Source organism: Pseudophryne corroboree, chromosome 3, assembly GCF_028390025.1.
Source record: "Pseudophryne corroboree isolate aPseCor3 chromosome 3, aPseCor3.hap2, whole genome shotgun sequence".
Taxonomy (NCBI): domain Eukaryota; kingdom Metazoa; phylum Chordata; class Amphibia; order Anura; family Myobatrachidae; genus Pseudophryne; species Pseudophryne corroboree.
The window spans coordinates 432450079-432470617 of record NC_086446.1 but is presented as its reverse complement, the minus strand read 5'-3'; the positions used below and the strand labels follow the sequence as shown (position 1 = coordinate 432470617).

General features: G+C 49.4%; 1 protein-coding gene across 4 annotated transcripts in view; it reads right to left on the bottom strand.

The window, feature by feature from the left end:
• The window catches only part of LOC135057867 (BPI fold-containing family C protein-like), a 208610-nt gene that overhangs the window by 58809 nt on the left and 129262 nt on the right, over window positions 1–20539 (bottom strand). For all 4 annotated transcript variants that reach the window (XM_063963594.1, XM_063963596.1, XM_063963598.1 and 1 more), the window contains exons 8-10: window positions 18022–18113; window positions 15907–16080; window positions 3904–3957 (exon numbers count right to left, since the gene is read on the bottom strand). In XM_063963594.1, coding sequence (XP_063819664.1) covers window positions 3904–3957; window positions 15907–16080; window positions 18022–18113 — 320 coding nt within the window. The remainder of the gene's footprint in view (window positions 1–3903; window positions 3958–15906; window positions 16081–18021; window positions 18114–20539) is intronic.

Sequence of the window (20539 nt, the reverse complement as noted above, 5' to 3'; positions counted from 1 at the left end):
CCAGAAGCAGAGTCCGCTTTCCATCTGCTTAAACAAGCATTCATATCAGCACCAGTATTAAGGCAACCAGTTATAAATAACCCATTTTTTCTCGAAGTGGATGCCTCCTCTGAAACGGTAGGAACGGTACTCTCTCAAAGGTACGAAGATCATAAGCTCCATCCTTGTGGTTACTTCTCGAAGAAGTTTCTCCCCGCCGAGAAGAACTACACTATCGGGGAGCAGGAGTTGTTGGCGGTCAAGCTGGCCCTAGAGGAATGGCGATACCTCCTGGAAGGAGCTAACTACCCTATTACCATTTATACAGATCATCGGAACTTAACCTTCCTGAAAGATCTACAATGTCTGAGTCCGCATCTAGCTCGTTGGACCATGTTCTTCTCCCGCTTTTCATTCATCCTGACTTATTGGCTGGTTCACAGAATCTAAAAGCGGATGCCTTGTCACGGTCCACTACTTCCATTGAATCTGAAGCACCTCCTCAAACACACCCCATCCTAGATGCAAAAGTTTTTGCCTCCACTCGTCTACAACCTCCTGCAGGAAAAACTTTTGTCACTCCACAACTACGGAAGAAACTCATATCTTGGGCTCACACTTCCCGATTTTCAGGTCATCCAGGTGTTCACAAGACAATGGAATTTCTGCAAAGATCCTATTGGTGGCCCACCCTGAAAGCAGATGTGACAGCCTTTATTTCCTCCTGCGTTAAGTGCGCCCAACACAAGGTCTCTCAGCAACCTCCGGCTGGGACGTTATTGCCTTTTTCTGTACCCTTTCAACCGTGGTCCCATTTATCAATGGACTTCATAACAGATTTATCATCTTCTAGAGGCTACACTACAATCTGGGTGGTCATAGACCGATTCTCCAAAATGGCCCAATTTGTACCATTGAAGAAATTACCAACAGTGTCTGAATTAGCCCATCTTTTAATTTCCGAGATTTTCAGGCTTCACGGTCTTTTCACCGAAATAGTGTGCAATTTGTAGCAAAGTTCTGGAAATCCCTTTGTACAGCCGTACAAATCAAATTGCAGTATTCCACAGCCCATCATCCACAGTCCAACGGTTCCACGGAACGAGTTAATCAAGATTTGGAGACCTTTCCACGCATTCACCTTTCCTCTTCTCAGGATGATTGGGTAGAACATTTACCTTGGTCTGAGTTCGCCCATAACAATACTTACCATTCTTCTACTGGGCTTACGCCCTTCCTCATTGTTTACGGAGCCCATCCTAAAGTTCCAGCATTTCAAAGTCTACCGGCACTCGACTTACCAGCAGTGGAGACTTTCCTAAAGCATTTTTTTAACATTTGGAATCGGTTCATACCAATCTTCAAAAGGCTTCTCTTCGTTACAAGAAATGGGCTGATAGAAAACTAAGAACAATTCCTAGTCTCAAGGTAGGAGACCAAGATTGTCTTTCTACAAGGAACTTACACTTACGAGTACATTCAAGGAAGTTTGCCCCCCCCCCCCCCCCCCCCACCCCGCTTTATAGGTCCTTTTCCAATTGTGGGAATAATTAATCCAGTGGCTTATAAACTCAAACTACCCCCTTACCTCAAAATTCCTTCTTCTTTCCATGTTTCCTTGCTAAAACCTTTAGTTTTGAACCGATTTCGGAGTGTTACCACGACCACCCAAAGTACTCACCCAGAGTGGAATAGAGTTTGAGGTTAATTCGTTATGGTCGGTTATAGTACCTATTGGACTGGAAAGGATACGGTCCAGAGGAACGGTCCTGGGAGTACGCAACAGATGTTCATGGCCCAGCATTAGTTCGCAAATTTCATTCTGAACATCCAGAGAAGCCTAAATTGTTTCCAGGGGCCACTCTAAAGACGTGGGGTAATGTCACGGTTTGGCAGGAGACTGTGCAGGGGAGCCGGCTCTTACCTGTCCGGTCCCTTTGGAGAGGTCAGGCTGGCGGAGGTGCAGGCTACTGGCGCTGGGCAGGGTGCGCTGGGAGGACTGGCAGGGGCACTGGTTGGCAGGTCTGCAGACTGGCAGCATGTCCCTCCGGCAGGGGTTAGTGGTGCTGCTGTGGAGACAGGGCTTCTGTGTACAGGCTGGGCTGTGTTCTCGGTAGGCCATCTTGGATGTGGGCAAAAAGCCTGTCTTGCCCACACTTCACCAATTTATCACTTTCCTGTGGCCAATTAGCTCCGAGCAGCTGCTATAAGACAGGAAGGCCTGAAGGAGGGAATTTGCCAGTGCAACGTCTTTCACAGTATCTGTGAAGCTAGTTCTCTGTGCTTCCGCAGTGTCTCCAATGTCAGGTTCTTGTTTCCAAGCCTCCTGATATAGCCTTACGCAGACTACCGACACTGTTCCCGTGTCCTACCCAGCTACCTGTTCCGGACACCACAGTAACCAGCCTTCAGAATTCCTCCTTTAAAGTACTGGGTCACGGTTCCGGTATCCTCAGCCACCTGCTAACCTACAGTCATATCTCTATTCAACTGTCTTTGGCGAACGCTGTTAAACTACTCCAAGTAATAAATGCGCAAGACCTTCATCCGTCCTGCTCGTTTGTTATTTAGAGATCCAAGTGCACCAGAATCATCTTCCCCAAATCCGGATCCACAAGAATCCTCAGACGTGACACCATGGTGTTAGCATACAAAGTTGCTAAGACAGATTGATACACAGGGTTCAGATATATATTGTGCATTCCTGGGTGGGCACGTTATAGGACTGCGCAGGCATCCCGACTGGGATCACAATCCCAGCACCGGAATCCTGGCAGCCGGGTACCCAAAGAAGTAAAGTAAGCCACGGGGCAGCGGATGGGGGGTTAGGTTTAGGCTGCAGAACCAGGGTTAGGGTTAGGATGTGGGGAGGGTGATTAGATTTGGGCTACCGGGGTGTTATGTTTAGGCACCCCCGGGGAGGGTTAGGGATAGGCTGCAGGAAGGGAGGGTTAGGGGGACATTAGAAGAAGGTAAGTATACATACCTTGCCCTGCTGGGATTTTCACCATCAGGATGCCTCGGTTGGTATTTTGACCACCAGCACATCGATTCCAACCCGTTATGGGAATATCTCGGCACGTCGCTGAAGTGGTTGTGAACTCAGACGCTTACTCGTTCACATTAGAGGCTATACTCTGACCAATATTCTGCGCCTAGCCTGGGGCTGATGCAAGTTTTGATGGTGCATTTAATGGTTGCTTCTAAAGTAGCATAAAGTCGCAGACATGACTGTGGCAAAATAAGCAGATTCAGATGCCTCTGTGTCCCACTCAGAATCAGCCCCTGAGGGCCAGTGTGTATTCTCTTAAACTGTGTTATGTACATTACTGTAATCATAGGGATCACTAAAGCATAAGCTACACATACATCTGTATTTGTATGATAGGTGCATGTGAACAGCCATGGAAAAAATGATAGGTGCATAAAACAGCCATGAGAATAGGACTAGGAAGCAATCAATATATGTGATTTAAATCTATGTTAGCTGCGTGTCATCATAGATGCAGCAGTGATGGACTGGTACATGTACAGTCACAGACAGATCAGCTGTTCTGACACAACACATACAGACAGTAGCACAATCAAATATTTTATAGGTTTAGTTCTAATGGAAATTATATTAGTACAGAGTAAGTAAAAGTAGTTGCTGTTGGGTTGGTTTATATTCAGGATGTTGACGTTCAGAATGTTGACATGGAAAAAATGTCATCGTTCAACATGTCGACATTCACAATGTTAACACTGACTGTTAGGATTAGGGTTAGTTCAGAAGTCAATAGGAAAATACATTGTCATCATGATGACTGTTGACATTCACAATGTTGATATTCAGGTGTCAGCATTCTGAATGTTGACTTTTTATACTGTTATCGTTGGGTTTTATGTCTAGAAATAGGTACAAAGCTGGGAAAAATGACATACCTGAGGGATAATTGATCCATAGTCCCCTGTTCGCAGCCAGAACACATTTGGGTACTGTTAAATAAGAGGCATAATTAAAAGATTTCCCCCACATCAAGGTATTTTATACATCTGCAAATCTGTAGCGTATATGCAATTTCCCCGTCTATCATGACTTTATGCACCTATTTCTGCTTTATCCCATTCAATTATACAGCTATGCTGAATTGCATGTCTCTATGTGACTGCACCGCCACTATCCATCCAATTGTGGAAGTTACCGCCATCTCTATCAGCGCACACTTACACCAGCCCTATACCGAGTGCGAGAGAAAATCAGATGGATCTTTGTATACACTTAACACAGCAATGCCTGCACACCCACAACATGCCCCCAGAACTCTTAGTCTACATGTGAATTTCAAGTTGCCACAAAGCAATTCAGAACCATTAAAATAGAATCACCTGTAGTTGCATACTTTCGGACAGGGAGTGTGCACAGTGCTACAAATAACCATGGCCCTCATTCCGAGTTGATCGGTCGCAAGGCGAATTTAGCAGAGTTACACACGCTAAGCCGCCGCCTACTGGGAGTGAATCTTAGCTTCTTAAAATTGCGACCGATGTATTCGCAATATTGCGATTACTAACTACTTAGCAGTTTCAGAGTAGCTCCAGACTTACTCTGCCTGTGCGATCAGTTCAGTGCTTGTCGTTCCTGGTTGACGTCACAAACACACCCAGCGTTCGCCCAGGCACTCCCACCGTTTCCCCGGCCACTCCTGCGTTTTTTCCGGAAACGGTAGCGTTTTCAGCCACACGCCCCTGAAACGCCGTGTTTCCGCCCAGTAACACCCATTTCCTGTCAATCACATTACGATCGCCGGAGCGAAGAAAAAGCCGTGAGTAAAAATACTATCTTCATAGTAAAGTTACTTGGCGCAGTCGCAGTGCGAACATTGCGCATGCGTACTAAGCGGATTTTCACTGCGATGCGATGAAAAATACCGAGCGAACAACTCGGAATGAGGGCCCATATACAGTAAGTCCGCAAAATAAAATTGTGTGCAGAGGTGTATCCAGGATCCCTGGCGCCCCTGGCAAAGTAAGGGACTGGTGCCCCCCCATGATGTGCATGATGTTGTTGAAAAGGGACATGACCGCACAATATTACTCCCAATTCAAATTACATTACATAGTAGTAACCCCTTATACACATTGTCACACACTAGTGCCCCTTACACATCATGTCCACACAGTAATCCTTGTCACAATGTGAAGAAATAAGCAGTGCCTGGCGCGGCCAAGGAGGGGCAACACCCGGTGATGCCACATGCGGCCAGGGGATATAATGAAATATTAATGGCAGAGAAAAGGTATCTATGCGCACTACCTAGCAGTGGTGATGTAGTGATATATTAAGAAAAGCATCCTAGTAGTTTATTTTGAGTTTCTTCACTGTGGGGCATTGCGGTGCCAAACACCGGCACCAACTCCTGGCTGCTGTGCGAACCACCAGCCCATGCAATACCACTACTAAGTGATTCCACCCCCTAAGAGTGTCACCACCAGGCAGCGCCCCCTCTTTGGCCAGTGCACCAGTGGGTGAGTTCTATCCTGGCCAATGGGTAGATATCCTCCCATCCCCAGCACATAGTCATAGTCCCCTCCTCCTCCCAACATGTAGCCATAATCTCCATCCCCCTCCCAGGACACAGCCATAGTCTACCCCCAGCACATAGGTATAGCCTCCATCCCAGCATATAGCCATAGTCCCTACCCCCCTCCTGGCCTCCCATCACATAGAAGTACTCTCCACCCCCCTCCCAGCACATATCCATAGTTCCCATCCCCCTCCCAGCACATATCCATAGTCTCCATCCCCCTCCCAGTACATGATCTCTCCCTTCCATGCATATAGTCATCTCTCCTCCCAGCACATAGTCTCCCCCCTCCCTGCATATAGTAATCTTCGCTCCCAGCACAGTCTTCCTCAGAGGCGTATCTAGGGTAGGGCGAGTGGGGCACGTGCCCTGGGCGCCTTGGCAGGCCCAGGAGAGGGGGGCACCGCCGGCGGCCAGGGCATCATGCCCCACTCGCCCCCATCACGCCGAAAACCGAAATGTGAGGGGAGGAGAGCGCACCGTTTCTCCCTCCCCTCACCACCGCTGAAAGCCATAGCAGCGCTGCCAGCAGCGCTGCTGTGTCCGGCCTCCGGCGGCGTTAGCCAATCAGAGCTTGTGGACCGGATCCTGATTGGCTGCCGGTCCGCGAGCTCTGATTGGCTAGCGAACCGGCACCACACAGCCGCCGGAGACCTGTCCTGGAGCGGTGAGGGGAAGGAGAGGCGCTCTCCTCCCCTCACATAGAACACGCCGGTGACTCGGTAAGTGACCGGGGGGGGGGGGGGAGAGCACAGTGGGGCATGTAACTGGCACAGTGGGGCATGTAACTGGCACAGTGGGGCATGTATCAGGCACAGTGTGGGGCATGTATCTGGCACAGTGAGGTATGTAACTGGCACAGTGGGGCATTGTATCTGGCACTGTGGGACAATGTAACTGGCACTGTGGGGAATGTATCTGGCACTGTGGGGGCATTGTATCTGGCACTGTGGGGCATTGTATCTGGCACTGTGGGACAATGTAACTGGCACTGTGGGGCATGTATCTGGCACTGTGGGGCATTGTATCTGGCACTGTGGGGCAATGCAATTGGCACTGTGGGGCAATGTAACTGGCACTGTGGGGCATGTATCCGGCACTGTAGGGCATTGTATCTGGCACTGGGGGGCAATGCAATTGGCACTGTGGGGCATGTATCCGGCACTGTGGGGTAGTGTAACTGGCACTGTGGGGCATGTATCCGGCACTGTGGGGCATTGTATCTGGCACTGGGGGGCAATGTAACTGGCACTGTGGGGCATGTATCTGGCACTGTGGGGCATGTATCCGCCACTGTGGGGCATGTATCTGGCACTGTGGGGCATGTATCTGGCACTGTGGGGCATGTATCTGGCACTGTGGGGCATTGTATCTGGCACTGTGGGGCAATGCAATTGGCACTGTGGGGCAATGTAACTGGCACTGTGGGGCATGTATCCGGCACTGTAGGGCATTGTATCTGGCACTGGGGGGCAATGCAATTGGCACTGTGGGGCATGTATCCGGCACTGTGGGGTAGTGTAACTGGCACTGTGGGGCATGTATCCGGCACTGTGGGGCATTGTATCTGGCACTTGGGGGCAATGTAACTGGCACTGTGGGGCATGTATCTGGCACTGTGGGGCATGTATCCGCCACTGTGGGGCATGTATCTGGCACTGTGGGGCATGTATCTGGCACTGTGGGGCATGTATCTGGCACTGTGGGGCATTGTATCTGGCACTGTGGGGCAATGTAACTGGCACTGTGGGGCATGTACCTGGCACTGTGGGGCATGTATCTGGCACTGTGGGGCATTGTATCTGGCACTGTGGGGCACTGTAACTGGCACTGTGGGGCATGTATCTGGCACTGTGGGGCAATGTATCCGGCACTGTGGGGCATGTATCTGGCACTGTGGGGCATGTATCCGGCACTGTGGGGCACTGTAACTGGCACTGTGGGGCATGTATCCGACACTGTGGGGAATTGTATCTGGCACTGTGGGACAATGTAACTGGCACTGTGGGGCATGTATCTGACACTGTGGGGCAATGTAACTGGCACTGTGGGGCATTGTATCTGGCACTGTGGGGCATTGTATCTGGCACTGGGGGGCAATGTAACTGGCACTGTGGACCATTTTCAGTGGCCACACCCCTTCTGGAGCGTGACCACACCCCTTTTGGTGTGTGGTCACGCCCATTTTGCGCCATTTGACATTTTGCCCTGGGCTCCAAAAACCCTAGTTACGCCTCTGGTCTTCCTCCTCGAAGCACATACTGTATCCGTAATATTTTGCAATACCTAGTTTGATGAGCTGGGCATCGCCTGGGCTGGAGGATCGCACAGTAGGCAGAAACACCATACTTCGGCACCGCAACACACTCCGCGAAGAAAGTGAAATTATACTACAGCTCCTAGGAACCCTTGCTGCTAGGAGCTCCCGACAGCAAGGGCTGCTGGGAGCTGTAGTTTATTTTCACTTCTTCATTGCAGTGCTGAACACCGCGCCACTGAGAGAGTGTGAAAGTGTGTGTGTTATAGTTACCTTTGACTCAGCTGGCAGCCCTCTTGTACTTTCCGCTCCCGCCCTTGCAGGGCACTGTGGGTGGGCTGGGGGGCAGGCTGGGAGAGATATCATCTGAGATGATCGAGCAGCAGTATCGCCCGGCTACTTATGTGAGAAGAAGTAGCCGGGTAATGCACTGCAGCTGAGGTGAGTGGTGACGGTGGGCGGGTGGCCAGGTGGCTGCAGACATCACAGTGTGGCAGCGACGCAGCCAGGCAGGTGTTGCCAGTGGTTCTGCATCCACAGTGCTTCTGCACTGTCTGCCAGGCACCACTAGCAAACACCTAGTTATGGCCCTGGACGAAACATTACATACATAAAATAAGCTGGGCTATAGAGAAGTACTGCTGCAGTGGCACTACCAGCTGACAAGGTATGCTGGGACAGATGCAGGTAAAAATACAAGACCCCCCCCCCAGACATGCGGACCCCAGCCTGCTCACCTCTGCATGGTGATCTCCTGCTCCAGCTCTGTAGCTACATAGGGCAAACCAGATCAGGAGGCGCATGAGATGCAGAAAGTGCACTGGATCTGTTTCAGGGCAGCCCCAAATCTAGGCCTGGCAGCTAGTGAACCCCCTGAATCCTCTTACTGTATCTTGCAGTTTCAGCTCCCAGACCTAGCCAGCACAGGCCTGCAGCAGCTCCTTGTCCTTGGAGACGGAGCTTATCTGTGTCTGGCTTGGAGGGAGGGAGTGAGGGAGAAGGCAGCAGCATTGAACGGGAACAGGTGACTGCAGAGCGGGGACGTGCAAGCACATGCCATCATGTCAGTGCTGCCTGTGTGGTGGCCAGGGGCAGATTGGGATTAAACACCAGCCCGGGAAATTTATGGAAGCGTCCCTAAATGGGGGCGGAGTATGTTGAGGGCGAGGGGCCTGTCAAGAGGGCGGGGTCACTCCTCAGAGGTCCTGATTCTGAGATAGACACAGTTGGGGCCTCGTTTGCTTTACGTTAAGCTAATGTTTACCTGCGACTTTATGCATATGCTGCTACAATGCCCTTCCTTGATGTACATCTGTACGTCTGAATATACAAGGAATGATATAGAGTGTAAGCTTGCGAGCAGGGCCTTCCTACCTCTATGACTGTTTGTTATTACCCAGTTTTGTTATATCATTGTTATTTACAATTGTGAAGCGCAACGGAATATGTTTTGCTATATAAGAAACTGTTAATAAATAAATAAATAAATAAATAATATGCCCACTTTCAGTGTCTACTGACATTGCTGTCATGCCTTTAATCTACTTCTGATTTTATTGATTTTTTTTAACCTCATATGTTTCAAAGGACAGGGAGGGGGACATACACTACATACAACACAGTACAGGGAGGGGGAGCACACACTGCATACAGCACTGTACAGGGAGGTAGCACACACTACATACAGCACAGTACAGGGAGGTAGCACACACTACATACAGCACAGTACAGGGAGGGGGAGCACACACTACATACAGCACTGTACAGGGAGGTAGCACACACTACATACAGCACAGTACAGGGAGGGAGCACACACTACATACAGCACAGTACAGGGAGGGAGCACACACTACACACAGCACAGTACAGGGAGGGGGAGCACACACTGCATACAGCACAGTACAGGGAGGGGGAGCACACACTACATACAGCACAGTACAGGGAGGGAGCACTCACTACATACAGCACAGTACAGGGAGGGAGCACACACTACATACAGCACAGTACAGGGAGGGAGCACACACTACATACAGCACAGTACAGTACAGGGAGGGGGAGCACACACTACATACAGCACAGTACAGGGAGGGGGAGCACACACTACATGCAGCACAGTACAGGGAGCAGGAGCACACACTACATACAGCACAGTACAGGGAGGGAGCACACACTACATACAGCACAGTACAGGAAGGGAGCACACACTACATACAACACAGTACAGGGAGGGGGAGCACACACTGCATACAGCACAGTACAGGGAGGGAGAGCACACACTGCATACAGCACAGTACAGGGAGGGGGAGCACAAACTGCATAAAGCACAGTACAGGGAGGGGGAGCACACACTGCATACAGCACAGTACAGGAAGGGGGAGCACACACTGCATACAGCACAGTACAGGGAGGTAGCACACACTACATACAGCACAGTACAGGGAGGGAGCACACACTACATACAGCACAGTACAGGGAGGGAGCACACACTACATACAGCACAGTACAGGGAGGGAGCACACACTACATACAGCACAGTACAGGGAAGGAGCACACACTACATACAGCACAGTACAGGGAGGTAGCACACACTACATACAGCACAGTACAGGGAGGGAGCACACACTACATACAGCACAGTACAGGGAGGGAGCACACACTACATATACAGCACAGTACAGGGAGGTAGCACACACTGCATACAGCACAGTACAGGAAGGTAGCACACACTACATACAGCACAGTACAGGGAGGGAGCACACACTACATACAGCACAGTACAGGAAGGGAGCACACACTACATACAACACAGTACAGGGAGGGGGAGCACACACTGCATACAGCACAGTACAGGGAGGGGGAGCACACACTGCATACAGCACAGTACAGGGAGGGGGAGCACACATTGCATGCAGCACAGTACAGGGAGGGGGAGCACACACTGCATACAGCACAGTACAGGGAGGGAGCACACACTGCATACAGCACAGTACAGGGAGGTAGCACACACTACATACAGCACAGTACAGGGAGGGAGCACACACTACATACAGCACAGTACAGGGAGGGAGCACACACTACATACAGCACAGTACAGGGAGGGAGCACACACTACATACAGCACAGTACAGGGAGGTAGCACACACTACGTACAGCACAGTACAGGAAGGGAGCACACACTACACACAGCACAGTACAGTAAGGGAGCACACACTACATACAGCACAGTACAGGAAGGGGGCACACACTACATACAGCACAGTACAGGGAGGTAGCACACACTACATACAGCACAGTACAGGGAGGTAGCACACACTACATACAACACAGTACAGGGAGGGGGAGCACACACTGCATACAGCACAGTACAGGGAGGGGGAGCACACACTACATACAGCACTGTACAGGGAGGTAGCACACACTACATACAACACAGTACAGGGAGGTAGCACACACTACATACAACACAGTACAGGGAGGGAGCACACACTACATACAGCACAGTACAGGGAGGGGGAGCACCCACTACATACAGCACAGTACAGGGAGGGAGCACACACTACATACAGCACAGCACATGGAGGGGGAGGACATATTACATACAGCACAGTACAGGGAGGGGGAGCACACACTACATACAGCACAGTACAGGGAGGGAGCACACACTACATAAGAGCACAAACTACATACAGCACAGGGAGGGAGAGCACACACACTACATACAGCACAGTACTGGGAGGGGGAGCACACACTACATACAGCACAGTACAGGGAGGTAGCACACACTACATACAGCACAGTACAGGGAGGGAGCACACACTACATACAGCACAGTACAGGGAGGGGGAGCACACACTACATACAGCACAGGGAGAGGGAGCACACACTACACACAGCACAGTACAGGGAGGGGGAGCACACACTACATACAGCACAGTACAGGGAGGGGGAGCACACACTACATACAGCACAGTACAGGGAGGGAGCACACACTACATACAGCACAGCACAGAGAGGTAGCACACACTACATACAGCACAGTACAGGGAGAAGGAGCACACACTACATACAGCACAGTACAGGGAGGGAGCACACACTACATACAGCACAGGGAGGGGGAGGACATATTACATAAGCACAGTACAGGGAGGGGGAGCACACACTACATACAGCACAGTACAGGGAGGGAGCACACACTACATACACCACAGTACAGGGAGGGAGAGCACACACTACATACAGCACAGCACAGGGAGGGGGAGCACACACTACACACAGCACAGTACAGGGAGGGGGAGCACACACTACATACAGCACAGTACAGGGAGGGGGAGCACACACTACATACAGCACAGTACAGGGAGGGAGCACACACTACATACAGCACAGCACAGGGAGGTAGCACACACTACATACAGCACAGTACAGGGAGGGGGAGCACACACTACACACAGCACAGTACAGGGAGGGGTGCACACACTACATACAGCACAGTACAGGGAGGGAGCACACAATACATACAGCACAGTACGGGGAGGTAGCACACACAAGTAGTGAAACACAGACACAGGGGACCAGCGCAGCGGAATCTGTCCCAGTGGCCAATCCGCCCCTGATTACATACATAGCCACCACATTGTTAAATGAGTAGCACCACATTACACGAGTAGCACCACATTACACGTATAGCACCACAATACACATATAGCACTGCACTACACAAATAGACCCACATAGCACCACATTACAGGTATAGCACCGCACTACACGTATAGCACTGCACTACACAAATAGCACCACATAGCACCACATTACAGGTATAGCACTGCACTACACTTTTAGCACCGCAATATACGACTAGCACCACATTACACGTATAGCACCTCATTACACAAATAGCACCACATTACTTACATAGCCACAACATTACATACGTGGACACCACATTACATATGTAGCCACTGCATTACAGAAATAGGCCCATCATCATGGAAAGACATTGGGCAGCTATAGGGCTGAAGGACTTTGCATTAGAGATTGTCCCAGGGCTGGCTGTGAGTGCTGCCTGATCAGCTGGCATCCTGAGAACAAGATACATACTGTTCCTGTCCAGTCCCCAAACCATACACTGTGACCGGGGACGCCCTAACCCTTACACCATCAGGATAATGCAAATAATGTAATTAAAAATAACCTCTCTGCCGGGTCCCCTTCAGTGCTCAGTTGCCGCTCTGGTCAGTTCAGTGAGAGTGCGAGAGCTGGGGTGGCGGTAGGTGTAGTGAACCCGGCTCCGACCATCGCTGTACTGCTGCTCCCGGGCTCGATGAAGAGACCTTTGACTGGGGCCAGAGAGACGATGCTGCTGGGCTGGTTAACTTTCTCCAGGTCCCCCAATGGTAGAACAGCTTCACCACTTTTCATGGCTAGCGGGACCTGGAAGTGCCTGCTAGCCTAACTTCCGCATTGTGTTCCAATGAACCGCAAGTACTGGAAGCAGTGTGAGCCAGCCCAGCCTGAGCATGAATCAGCCTGGCTGAGGGGGATATGGGACAAGCCCATCGGAATCTGTTGTGGTGTCCTGATTGGCCAATCCGCCCCTGGTGGTGGCTGTGGCTGATAAGTCCCGCGGCTATCACCAGCATCATGAAGTTGTTGATGAAGGATCACTCTATCAGAGACATCCTTCATTCTTGTAGCAGCCGACCTCAGCGGAGCCCCCTAGTGGCCTTATGACAGCACTGCTTGCTCCTCGGCCCAGCACACTTCCGGAAGAAAAAAGGAGGCAGAGCTGGATGGAGCAGAGATGCTGCAGCAGGGGACGGATGGAACACTGCATAGTGCATATACTGATCTGATCCCACTACCTCTGTATGGTACTTTGCCACTGGGGGAATCCGGGAGCGTGTCTCATGTGTGTGCCAGCGGATGCGCCCACAGTGCAGATGCGCTGTGTGCAACGCACTGCTGGCCCACACGTAGTTACGGCCCTGCTTGGAACAAACCATGTTGCACGTGGAAATAATTTTTTATTCACATGCAGAGTAAATAGTGTCTGTTTTGCATGCAGCCAATAAATACTAGATAGCTTTATTTTTACAAATCAATTTAGATCTGTGTTTGGACGCACCGCTCTCTAATCTCTCCGCACATGCCTACCTGTAATGCAGCATGGTTTTGCAAATTGCAAACATACTTATTCTTTTTTTGCTCTCAGAATCAGGCCCAAGGACGTAGCTACCATAGGTGCAGGCAGTGCAGCTGCTATGGGGCCCAGAGCTGAGATGGGCCCACCTTCCCTGTCACAGTTACATGTGTTATATGCATTTTTCAGCATTGGGTGATACATACACACTTTAGCCTTGATGCTTAGATTATATCTAGTTATGCCCCTGGAAGTGCTCATTGTATTGTTGCATAAAATGAACTTGAAGGCATTATAATGTTACATAATATGAAGCGGGGCACTGTAATGTTGCATAATATGACCTGGGGGTACTGTGTTGCATAATGTGTACTGGCAGCCCTACAATATTACATAATGTAATCTAGGGGCACTGTGATGGTTCTTAAAATAAACTAGGGCACTACAATTGGGCATAACATTAACTAAGGCACTACTATGGTTAAAAAAATTAACTAGGGCACTATTTTTGGGCAAAATTAACAACTCCTGCGGAGCGGTGTTTCGTTAGAAGCATTAAAATGGGGGCCCCTTCAAAATGTTGCTATGTGGCCCACAAAGTTCTGGCTACTCCCTGATCAGGCCCTTTAATCCTTGAGGAATTCACACACTCTTGTGTTCATTATAAATGTATAATTTATAATATATAATACTATGGATTGTTTAAGGAATGGGGGACCTAAATTGGTATCTTCTTTATGGCCCCATCAGACCTTTGTTCACAGTCCTAACATCAGTGAAATTCCTAGCACTGCAAGTGTGCAATGTCATAGTGCACAGTGTTTCTAATATAACTGGAACGCTCATAGCTGTTTTGGGGGGCATGCACATCTAGGTTTCGATTCAATAGATCTACAGTGTCTAGACAGGTGTTGTCCTATTGACGGTCTAATGGTCAACATGCATTAGGTCGACATGGTCAAAAGGTTGTCATGGTCATTAGGTCGGCCTATAAAAGGTTGACGCATGAAAAGTTTAGCATAGAAAAAGGGTGACACAAAAAAGGTTGACGTAGCATTTGTCGTTTTCACCATCAGAGCACAGGGAACCCCAATTACTTTGGGCCAGGTTACTATTCCCAATCGTAGTCCACGTGGATGGTACTGTATGAAAAAGTTGCTAAAAATGAAAAAACAAAACTAAAATAAAACTCACGTCGACCATATGTGTGTCTACCATTGTCATGTCGACCATTTGAACCTGTCGACTATAAGCACGGTTGAACATTTACAGGTCAACCTAATGATGACCATGTCGACCTTTTGACCGTGTCAACCTAATGCATGTCGACCATTTTGTGTCGACTCATTGACTATCTAGACACTATAGATCTATAGGTCGCATACGGAACATCTATTTAGTCATGTTGAAGTACTGGGACTATAAGAAAGACTGAGGCTTGTCTCAGTGGGGAGGAACTCTGTACAAAAGGGTAAATTGATTTTCTCTGTCCACTGTGTTCTCTGTACAATGCAGTGACCATTGGCCAGTATATAACAGGGTCTGACTAGAGAGGGTGCAAACAGGGCCTTAAATAGGGGTGTGCGAGCGCTGCCATTATCCAGTGTGCAGAGTGCTGGGGGTAGCACCATAGCAGCCTTACGGCTCCTGCATCTAGTTATTAGTATGACTGGAACGGCGCCCTGCAGCCAGTATCACTGCTGCAGTGCTGCCTGGAGCATCCTGTGGACCATCATTTGAAATGCTGGCAGCCCCCTCCCTCGTCATGCACCCAGGGGGTGGGGGCCGGTAAACACTGATGCTAACATGGCAGGCAGGACCTCAGTTTATATTTTTAGTTGAGGTCAGGACCCTCTATCTATATCACTTTGCAAGGGACACATTCTACATACGTTGAGTCTCCCAGAACAGACAACCACTTCTTAAAACTGAAATGTTCCACTCATTCTGTATAACCCTCTCACCTGCTCCTGCGTCAGCTCCAGTTTTAGAATAGCAGACATGAAGTAGGTTTTTCCTAAAGTGTTGAAAAAATGTTCAGATAATCCAACTAACATCATGGATGTGGTTGTCTCAGGTAATATTAGGGGGACTGTATTAAAGTCTCGTTCCTCTGCTCCAGTGTATTGTGCTGTTCCCTGTGTGGAACAAATTGAATTGTTTTTGGCAACTTTTACACACACTACACAGTAACTACATTTTTTTTTTAACACAAGTATCTATGTAAAACAAATTCTGTATTATGTGACCAAGGTGATAAGAGGGAAAATCCTCTATTATTTGTAGGTAACAAACATTCTTTCTACAGCCTCTAGGCAGATATGTAATCAATGATCCTGTCGCCAATCTGTACCTCCATCATCTTAGGGCACCTGCACCAGCCTATACTAGGTGCAAATGGTACACCTGGAAACATCAGTATTTATGCTTATGTTCAATTATGTATAGCCTACAGGTGCATCAACATGCCCTAACTGAGCTTCTATGTGAGAGTGCCCCATTATGGCCCAGTTACACCTCTGCAGCTGTAAATGTAGATGTGCTCATAACTCTCCCTTACTTGCATACATGTGATTCTGGCGGGTGCACAGTGTGAGCACATGCATTGAACACTCCACAAACAGGTGTATATGCAACTCTGCAGTAGTCCCCATGTCTCCACCCTAAAGTGTGAGGCATATTTCTGTCTCGTTTGGTTCCCGTCATCCCTGTTCAGAATGCATCTTTGCATAGCTGGAAATAATGTGTGTGCAGGTGTTGATATTTCAGAGTTATATAGGCACACACCAGCTGATGATTCAGACTGTGAACAGCCCAGTGACTTAACCGGTGGTGTTGGCTTATTGAGAGATAGCAGGTACAGCCATACACACTGTTACATATAGACTGAGGCTTCAGTGAAGCGAGGTGTCGTACAGCTTATCAGCCGGTGAGTCTATGTAGGCACTGGGCAGTGGGGCAGGAACACTGGAATTGTTGTGGATTGCAGGTAATCACAGGTCCATACCTTCAAACATGACCATCTCCAGGAGGGACAATATGCTCTGCTTCTGGACTTTCCTGTTAATTTATGATTGCCGACACCTGTGTTGAACAGGTTAATGGATAAGAAAGGTATTTCAGCACAGGTGATGGCAATCACAAATTAAGAGGTAAGTCCAGGAGCAGAGCATTGCGTCCCTCCTGGAGAGCCATGTTGGGAGGTATGCAGGTCTCTCTGGAGCTACAGTATATGGAGGACATGTATCTTCTACTGTTATACTCTAACACAGTAAAGATCAAGATGGCTCCTACACATGCTCAGAGATTTTGGTGTCCATTTTGAGAGAGGGCATGAAGCCTCCCTGGAGAACAGGAACACTGGAGTCTGCACACTCCTCTTTCAACACAGAGCAGGTACTAATTATCCAGGCTTGTTGGAAGGGCCTGGGTCAGCTGTGGATGGTGCTGCAGCCGGTAGCCCCGGTGCATGCACTGGGAGCGCTATTTTATTTTTGTTGTTGAGGGGGCGTGACCATGTCTCCCTGGATCTGGCCATGCCCCCATCAGTAACCGGGACCGTGGCCACTCTTGGTGGCTCTGGGTACAACCTCCATATCTCTGATGAAGGAATATGCAAAAATGTTCTGTTTGCACTTGTTAGGTGGGGAGGACACAGAAAGCAATCCACAGTGGACGATAACAAAGAGTTTGTATAAGGTTTCGGACAGTAAGGAGAGGTAGTTAATTATAATAATGGCCCATTGCTGTAACAGTGTTTGGCCTTTTTCTATTGAAACAAATATGTCCTTGACAAAACAAAAGGTAATTTAAAAAAAGTGTAATTGATGAGCATGGCAAACGAAGGCCGGGATGTAATGAAGTCTGAGTTTGGCGGCCGGGCGGAATGCTGGTTGTACTCAGAAGTTTTTTTAAAGGGGCTATTATGTGCAAGGCTAAACCATGCCTTGTAAATGGTTGCCCCCTTAAAAACAGTCTTCATTACATCCTGCCCTACATCAATTTGGAGATTTTTATTAATGTATTTGGCATGCATGCAATTTGAAAATGAATGTGATTTATGTTTGTTGTAGTCTTACCTTTAGATGCAGGTCAATGTGAGTTGTATTTACCCGTGGAGGACTTATTAGACCATAAGCAATCTTATGATGAGCATCAAGATTTGCAGTGACTGTAAGACACAGATCATGAATTGCAGATTGTTATTCAGCTCCACCAGTTCTTAAAGTGGTCCTAGAGAGGTGGCGGAACTCCCCCCCCTCCCCCGGCACCCATGCATTAAAGTTATTGCGCGCGCCGTAGGCACGCGGCACAAAAAGGGGAGTGGTCTCAAAAAGAAAGGGGTGTGGTTGCACAATAGTAATAATGCCCACAGTAGTAGCACCCCTAATACACATAATGCACACAGTAGTAGCACCCCGTAATACACAATGCCCACAGCAGTAGCGCCCCTTATACAATGCCCGTAGTAGTAGTGCTCTTTATGCAATGTCCACTGTACTGGTAGTGCCCACAGTAGTGGTGCCCCTTATGCAATGCCCCCAGTAGTAGTGCCCCTTATGTCCCCAGAAGTGATGCCACTTATGAAGTGCCCCCTTTACATTGCACTCATTAGTAGTGACCCCATTATTAATGCCTTAATGGTAATGCCCCTGTGTAGTATTGCCCCTAGTAGTAATGTCGCCTGTAATAATGCCCCCAGTCATTTAGCCCCCTGTAGTTTAGCCCCAGTAGTAATGTCCCCAGTGGTAATGCCCTTGCAGTTATGATCCCAGTAGTTTACCCCCCCTTTAGTTTAGCCTCCCAGTGGTAATGCCCCCTGCAGTTTAGCCCCTGCAGTTATGCCCCCCAGTAGTAATGCCCCCAGCAGTGTAGCCCCATTTAGTTTAGCCCCCAGTGGTAATGCCCCCTGTAGTTTAGCCTCTGCAGTTATGGCCCCAGTAGTTTAGCCCCCAGTAGTAATGCCCCCAGTAGCTTAGCCCTATGTAGTTTAGCCCCCAGTGGTAATGCCCCCTGTAGTTTATCCCCTGTAGTTATGCCCCCAGTAGTTTAGCCCCCTTGTGGTTTGCCCCCTTGTAGTTTAGCCCCCAGTGGTAATGCCCCTGTAGTTTAGCCTCTGCAGTTATGGCCCCAGTAGTTTAGCCCCCAGTAGTAATGCCCCCAGTAGCTTAGCCCTATGTAGTTTAGCCCCCAGTGGTAATGCCCCCTGTAGTTTATCCCCTGTAGTTATGCCCTCAGTAGTTTAGCCCCCTTGTGGTTTGCCCCCTTGTAGTTTAGCCCCCAGTGGTAATGCCCCCTGTAGTTTAGCCTCTGCAGTTATGGCCCCAGTAGTTTAGCCCCCAGTAGTAATGCCCCCAGTAGCTTAGCCCTATGTAGTTTAGCCCCCAGTGGTAATGCCCCCTGTAGTTTATCCCCTGTAGTTATGCCCCCAGTAGTTTAGCCCCCTTGTGGTTTGCCCCCTTTTAGTTTACCCCCAGTAGTAATGCCCCTGTAGTTATTCCCCCCTGTAGTTTAACCCCTGTAGTTATGCCCCCTGTAGTAATGCCCCTAGTAATATTGCCCCCTGTAGTAATGCCCCCAGCAGTTTAACCCCTGTAGTAATGCCCCCCACAGTAATGCCCCAGCAGTAATGTGCTCCAGTAGTAATGCCCCCAGTAGTAATGTCCCCCTCTAGTAATGCCCCAGTAGTTTAACCCCTGTAGTTATGCCCCCAGTAATAATGCCCCCCTGTAGCAATACCGCCAGCAGTTTTGTCCCCTGTAGTTATGCCCCCAGTAATAATGCCCCCCTATAGTAATGCCCCAGTAATAATACCCCCCTATAGTAATGCCGCCAGCAGTTTAACCCCTGTATTTATGCCCCCAGCAGTAATGCCCCCAGCAGTAATGCCCCACTGTAGTAATGCCTCCCTGTAGTAATGCGCCCCAGTAGTAATGTTCCAGTAGTAATGTGCCCCAGTAGTAATGTGCCCCAGTTGTTTGCCCTCAGTAGCTTGCCCCCTTGTAGTTAGCCCCCCCAGTAGCTTGCCCCCAGTAGATACACACACATAAAAAAAAAACAAAAAAACACCATACTCACCGAGCCCCACTCCCGCGTCCGACTGCTGCAGTCCTCTCGGCGTCCGCTCCTGAGCACTATGAGAGAGACGTTATGACATCTCTCCCATAGCGCGCACTCACTGAGCCGGAAGCCGGAGCTCAGTACTGAGCTCCTGCCTCCAGCTGCCGCTGTGAGAGAGAGAGCCGGGCGCCCGCTGCAATCTCAGCGGGCGCCCGGCATCTCCCTGCGGCGGCGGCGGCACACAGCGGGTTAGGTGAGCCGGAGGAGGCGGAACTGCGTTCTGTCTCCAAGTGGAACTGACGGAATGCAGTTCCGCCCCGTTCCGGCTTACTTTAACCCAGAGCTCCACAGTTGCTTGTGTTTCATATCTATACATGCACAGGTTACAAGAGATGGGCGCAAAATCCATGTTACACTTTATTTTCTCAGCAGCGGATTTGTTCAACAGAGGTCACCAAGAAGTCACCACATTCTTTTAAGGTGCATACACACGGTGAGATTCGGGCTAACCCCGATTCTCACTATGTGACAGGGGCT